This window comes from Poromitra crassiceps (genome assembly GCF_964638095.1).
Source record: "Poromitra crassiceps genome assembly, chromosome: 28".
Lineage (NCBI taxonomy): Eukaryota > Metazoa > Chordata > Actinopteri > Beryciformes > Melamphaidae > Poromitra > Poromitra crassiceps.
In genome coordinates this window covers 1,428,143-1,435,330 of record NC_139651.1, presented here as the reverse complement: position 1 = coordinate 1,435,330, position 7,188 = coordinate 1,428,143, and the positions used below count along the sequence as shown (strand labels likewise).

The 7,188-nt window shown below is 46.7% G+C and overlaps 1 protein-coding gene across 1 annotated transcript; it reads left to right on the top strand.

The window, feature by feature from the left end:
• Positions 1-2,000: 2,000 nt before the first annotated feature.
• Positions 2,001-5,851, top strand: LOC310799832 (uncharacterized protein; the record flags this gene model as incomplete). Its single annotated transcript, XM_083662442.1, has 4 exons — positions 2,001-2,312; positions 2,941-3,016; positions 3,294-3,805; positions 5,819-5,851. The coding sequence occupies 4 exons, from the start codon at positions 2,001-2,003 to the stop codon at positions 5,849-5,851; spliced, it is 933 nt and encodes a 310-aa protein (XP_083518568.1).
• Positions 5,852-7,188: the final 1,337 nt, after the last annotated feature.

Sequence of the window (7,188 nt, the reverse complement as noted above, 5' to 3'; positions counted from 1 at the left end):
GGGCTCGGTCCGGACTCAATAAAGCTAATTCTATCCAGTGAAAAGCTTCAGTTGGCACATATAGAATCCCATTTAGATTGTAACCTCTATGGCAGGGGCTCATGAATCAAAGCAGCCTTGAATCTAATATGAAACCTGTAGGATGCAGTAAAGTATGCATCATATGGACAGCAGGCTTTGAACCCCCCCCATTTCACTGTGCATTTACTGCCCTCTTGTGGTTCCTATTGAAATGGCATCACTGCACCAGAATCGATTCCAATCCATTTGTTTCAGCCATGACTAAGCTGGAGGTTTATCATTTACCCTTTACAAGACGTTATAAATGGGTCTATATAGCCTACATACAGTGTTAAAAATATATATATGACCAAAACATGCACAACACACTGTCAGCAGCAGCAGCAGCATCACCGCCACCATAATCATCTTCATTATAAAACATTTATAATATTTGAATCACGTGGTTCAGTGAAGTGATGTTATATGGATAACCCACCCACAATTACAGATATGACTTGAAAAAGAGATGGAAATATCTGTGATTACCCTGGTTAAATAAAGGATGAAAAAAACATACTGTTATTGTTCATTTGAATTTGTACAATAAAATTGGAAAAAATCTTGACCGGAGGTACGTTACCTGTTTCCCCTCTCTCTCTTTACATTAGTTCGTCTCGCAGTGCCAGGCAGCCGTGAGACAAGTTTGTTATAGTTTACAACTGTAATTTTGACCAACAAAAGACTCTGTATATGTATGGATAATATTAGCACGAACACGCTCTATAAACTGGAGACGCACTGAAGAAGAAGCTCCTCTCTCTTCTGGACTCAGATGAATGGTTTAGTTAGCTGTGAAGCTAGTGGAGCTAACACGTTTGTTGGAGCTTTTGGTCCTGGAAGGATAACAACGTTGGTCAGCAGTATCAAATCGTTCAGGAGGAAAAGTTCCCGTGTCACATTGCTAATGTCCAAAACCTGACCGCGTTGGTGAACTGGCGACTTCTGCGGCCGTTGAAGAGATATTTGGGCTGTTTGAAAGAAGAGTACGAGGAGGACGCTTCTTTGCCTGAGTCCACACCTTCCGATCTCAAGATTCTATTGTCACTCCGTTGTACAAGTAGTGTGAAATGATTGTTCTGTGGGCTCCATTACAAGGTGCTGTAGGTAGATAGGTACAAAATCACAGCAAACAACAAATAGAGCACACAATCACAACAACAACAACAATAGGGCAATAAGGCAATAGTTAAATAGGGTAAACAGTGTATGTGAGGCAGTTGAGGCAAACCATAAAATAAGAAAGCTAATGAAGTAGAACTATAATAAAGTAGAATAAGATAGAATAAATATTAAAAAGTGTCCACTTGTCAGTGGAAGTGTGCAAATGACCGTAAGCCCTTGTTCACACAGGACGCCGAACGTAAGCAGAACTGAAGCTTGAGGCAGGCTCAGGCTGAGCTGACGCTTAACCGTTCACACAAGAAGCCTTCTCTTTTCCGCGCAGCGCCTACTCGGCACGCCTTGAACCCGCCCACAACTCCCATTGACTTCATGCCTGGCAGCTTCACGCGTCACGCTGGGAAAATAGGACTGAATCCTGAACGATCGCTTTGAGCGTGGCTTTAGCGTGACGCGCGGGTGGTGTGAACGGCTTCGCCTGTTAACAAGGACGCCTAAATGAAACGTGTGCGTTCAGCGTAGGTTGAGCGTTGCTTCGGCGTATAGTGTGAACGGCCACTAGTGTTTGTGTTATTTATTGAGGAGTCTCGTGGCCTGTGGAAAGAAACTATCCCGCAGACGGTTTGTGTGTGCTTTTGGGCCACTGTATCTTCTCCCTGAGGGCAACAGGGAGAACAGGCTGTTGTGCGGGTGGGTGTCGTGTCCTTAATGATCTGGGACTTCCTGAGGCAGCGCCGTAACAGCAGTATAGGTTTAGTACTTCAGATAGCCTAGATTGTGCGTTTGTTTGGTGGGGGGGGGACAGGTTAGCGATAGTCATGGGTCGAAGGTGTTGTGTTCCCGGCTGCAAAAACTACGTTGGTGTGCACCAGTTTCCCGGAGACCCGCACATCAGGCGGGAATGGCTGCGACAACTGGGCTTAGCGGATGCGGTGGCTGACCGAGAGGTTGTTTGCAACCTGCATTTCCCCCCAGATAGCTTCTCTAACGGCATGGAGGTGCGTATGGGTTTTCAAAAGGCGCTGAAGCTGAAACCCAACGCTGTACCCAGTGCCGCACTACCGCCTAAGCCCAGGCCCCGACCCACCCCAACTCCCACTCCCCCACGGGCAGCACCACGCCTGCTCCAGGTGAGTCCAGGTTAACCTGATGATGTGATGAATATAGCAATACGCTGTGTTGTTTTAGGTGAATATTTTGGCTGGTTAGAATGCATTTCAATAAACTGTAGCTTTCATTGCCAAACTTCAGCGGCCAACTCTCTGTCTGCCCTCATGCTAGCATATTAGCCTCGAGCTACACTGAATAACTTGAACCTTTAGACATGTAAACACATCCCAGCGTATATCGGCGACATTTTGGAACCCTCACTATTGTGCTGACTTTCACAATAGCGAACAAGCCCCCTTACTCTGTGTACTTGACATATTACATGTAATATATTACTTTTAGCAGCAACACAGTACAGTAATACAACTTATTACTGTACCAATAGGATTTCAGTAATATACCAGTTACTTTGTCAAGTAACACAAGTTACAAATAGAGGATAACATTTTGAATTTTAGACGGTTTACACTGACTTCAAGACAGTTGAAATCATTTTTCGGGATGGTTCCAGGGCGGCGTTATTTTGATTGAAGTAATGCCAAAAAACACTGTTGATTGCACATGTGTGACATATAAACATGGTTATTAATGGGGGGAGATGAGCGTGGATAAAGCTGAATTGTGAAACAGAATTATGTTTTGTTTCAGCCTAAACTGGCCATCGAGAATGGCTGCCAGACCGATGAAGTCAGCAAAACGGATTTTGCAATGAGGCGGATCAAAGGTATGTAGTAATATACGTAAGCAGTTCATGTATCGTAAATGGCCTGAAGCTAGATGCTATTAGGGTATGGAACTCTTTTGTGCTGCTATATGCTCCTATACCTGTGTTTGCTTCACTGCAATGTTTGTCGTGTTGAACCCATACCATGTACTGGCAGCATTTGTCGCAGACACCCGATCTCTATTTTCAGTTGCTGTGTGCAGCTGTGTTGCCTATAGATAATCCTCACCAATTGTTGTCTTTGAGACATATGTTTTTATGTATTTATGTCTAACAGCCATTCAGGTCAGGAGCAAAAGTGAGAGAAATTGGTGCAAAAGTGTCCCGTGTGGCACCACTTCTCCAGGCATCTGTTCTGTGGATGCTGCTCCACTCCAACCTCCGCCTGTGCTCGCTTCAACCCCAGAATCCACCCCAGAACCAACCCCGGTGAAAAGGGCCCGGCGTGACGTCTACATTGATGGTGATGATGTTCCCTCTGAGCTGCAGGAGTGGAGCTCCAGTCTGGATCAGGAGGGCCCAGAGCTCCCACACATTCAAGAGAAACAGGAGGAACTCAGGGTCAGTCAGGAAGGAGAGCAGCTTCAGGAGGACCCTGAGCTCCAACACATTAAAAAAGAGGAACATGAGGAACTCTGGATCAGTCAGGAAGGAGAGCAGCTTCAGGAGGACCCAGAGCTCCAACACATTAAAGAGGAACAGGAGGAACTCAGGATCAGTCAGGAGGGAGAGCAGCTTCAGGAGGACCCAGAGCCCCCAGACATTAAAGAGAAACAAGAGGAACTCAGGGTCAGTCAGGAAGGAGAGCAGCTTCAGGAGGACCCAGAGCTCCAACACATTAAAAAAGAGGAACAGGAGGAACTCAGGATCAGTCAGGAGGGAGAGCAGCTTCAGGAGGACCCAGAGCTCCAACACATTAAAAAAGAGGAACCGGAGGAACTCTGGATCAGTCAGGAGAGACAGCAGCTTCAGGAGGACCCAGAGCTCATTAAAAAAGAGGAACAGGAGGAACTCCGGATCAGTCAGGAGAGACAGCAGCTTCAGGAGGACCCAGAGCTCCAACACATTAAAAAAGAGGAACAGGAGGAACTCTGGATCAGTCAGGAGAGACAGCAGCTTCAGGAGGACCCAGAGCTCCAACACATTAAAAAAGAGGAACACGAGGAACTCTGGATCAGTCAGAAGAGACAGCAGCTTCAGGAGGACCCAGAGCTCCAACACATTAAAAAAGAGGAACAGGAGGAACTCTGGATCAGTCAGGAGAGACAGCAGCTTCAGGACGACCCAGAGCTCCAACACATTAAAAAAGAGGAACAGGAGGAACTCTGGATCAGTCAGGAGAGACAGCAGCTTCAGGAGGACCCAGAGCTCCAACACATTAAAAAAGAGGAACATGAGGAACTCTGGATCAGTCAGGAGAGACAGCAGCTTCATGAGGACCCAGAGCTCCAACACATTAAAAAAGAGGAACATGAGGAACTATGGATTAGTCAGGAGAGACAGCAGCTTCAGGAGGACCCAGAGCTCCAACACATTAAAAAAGAGGAACAGGAGGAACTCTGGATCAGTCAGGAGAGACCGCAGCTTCAGGAGGACCCAGAGCTCCAACACATTAAAAAAGAGGAACAGGAGGAACTCTGGATCAGTCAGGAGAGACAGCAGCTTCAGGAGGACCCAGAGCTCCAACACATTAAAAAAGAGGAACATGAGGAACTATGGATTAGTCAGGAGAGACAGCAGCTTCAGGAGGACCCAGAGCTCCAACACATTAAAAAAGAGGAACATGAGGAACTCTGGATCAGTCAGGAGGGAGAGCAGCTTCAAGGGCTGGAGGAGGCTGATATCACCAACTTCCAATTCACTCATGTTCCTGTGAAGAGTGAAGACGATCAAGATAAACCTCAGTCCTCACAGCTTCATCAAAGCCAAAATGAGGAGAAGAGAGAGGCAGAGCCTCGTCTAGCCAGCAGCTCAACTGAACCGATGCAAACAGAAGCTGATGGAGAGGACTGTGGCTCATCAGAATCAGCCAGTGTTGGCAAGAATTCAGACTCTTCTGAGACTGAAGACAGTGATGATTGGATGGAAACTAGTCAACCTCAGTCAGGTTTAGACTCACATAAAAACAAAAACTTTAGTTGTTCCGCTTGTGGTAAAAGATTTGCTTGTACGAGAGACTTGGCCAGACACATGAGAAGCCACACAGGGGAGAAGCCATTTCATTGCTCAGTCTGTAGTAAGAGTTTTGGTCAGAAATCAGCCTTGAAAGAACACATGAGAGTCCACACAGGAGAGAAGCTATTTAATTGCTCAGTCTGTCCTAGCAGTTTTGCTCATAAAGGAAACTTGACAAAACACATGCGAATCCACACAGGAGAAAAGCCATTTCGTTGCTCAGTCTGTGGTAAAAGTTTTGCTCGTAGAGCAACCTTGAAAAAACACATGCTACTCCACACACGAGAGAGAATCCACAAAGGAGATAAAAAATTTAACTGCTCAGTCTGTGGTAACAGTTTTGCTCGTAAAGGAACCTTGAAAAAACACATGCTACTCCACACACGAGAGAGAATCCACGCAGGAGTAAAGCCATTTAATTGCATAGTCTGCGGTAAATCTTTTGGTTATAAAGAAACCCTGACGACACACATGATAGTCCACACAGTAGATGAGCCATTCAAATGCTCAGTCTGTGGTAAAACTTATGGTTATAAACAAACCCTGAAGAGACACATGACACTCCACACAGGAGAGATCACGTAATATTTGGCTGGAAAATAATTAAATATGATCATTGTCTCCCAGTGGAAACACATTGTGAGACCATTGATCAAGTGATTGTCATGTTTCGATTGAGATGATTGAAAATTGTATCGCTGCCTCATGAAGCTCTGAAGGAAAAGTGGAGGCTGTTCAGGATGGTTGGAAGATGGAGATCATCAGTTTACATGAAAGAAACTGAGTCAAAACATTCACTCATGTACAGTCAGTTTATTTACTTTTGTCTTTTTCACATTACGTTTTTATCACATCATGCATTTACGTTTGAAACGGCAAATACAAATAAAGGTCTTGATGACGCTGGTGAGAAAAGAAAAGGATGGACTCATTTCCTGCGGGGGTTCTGGGAAATGTTTCCCTGTAACAGCTTCGGCTTCTGAAATGCTGATAAAAATGTAGTGTGTGTGTGTGTGTGTGTGTGTGTGTGTGTGTGTGTGTGTGTGTGTGTGTGTGTGTGTGTGTGCGCGCGTGCGTGCGCGCGCCTATGTCCCCCCCCAAATAAAAATGAAATACACAAAGACTCCAGGAAGAAGCCTCTGAAACACAGTAATGTCAGGTGCGGACCCCGGCACCTGGGGTGGGCAATCAGGTTTTAAACACCCCTGTATAAGTGTGTTGTGTGTCGTGTACACTATACGAGGGATCAGCCGAGCAGCATTTTGGTAAACAAACCGCGTCACTGGGTGGCAACGGCAATGGAGCCCAAGTGGCGCGAGGCTTGATTGTCTGACTCTAGCCAGCTAACTCTGTTTACATTTTAAAAACTGCAACAGTTCACACGACATGCATATATTACACATCAAACTCTTGAGCTACTTCTCTCACTCAGAATGTCAAAATATAAGCGATGTGATGTATAGTTTTTGAGATATTAACTCATACTAGGAGAGAGAGAGGGGGAACCAGAGGAGAGGAGGGGAGAGGGAACCAGGGGGAGAGGAGAGCAGAGGGGGGGAGAGAGGGGGAACCAGAGGAGGGGAGAGGAGAGGGGGAACCAGGGGGAGAGGAGAGGAGAGCAGAGGGGGAACCAGAGGAGGGGGGGGGGGGAGGGAGGGGGAGAGGAGAGGGGGAACCAGAGGAGAGGAGGGGAGAGAGGGGGAGAGGAGAGGGGGAACCAGGGGGAGAGGAGAGTAGAGCAGAGGGGGAACCAGAGGAGAGGAGGGGAGAGAGGGAACCAGAGGAGGGGAGAGAGGGGGAGAGGAGAGGAGAGAGGGGAAGAGGAGAGGAGAGGAGAGGGGGAACCAGGGGGAGAGGAGAGGAGAGGAGAGCAGAGGGGGAGAGGGGGAGAGAACCACGGATTTAGACAATGGTAAAGACATGTCGTTCGCAATAACGAACTGTGGGAGGCAGCAATTTCCAAACGGCTGTCTAGCCGATGGAATTTAAAACGAGTA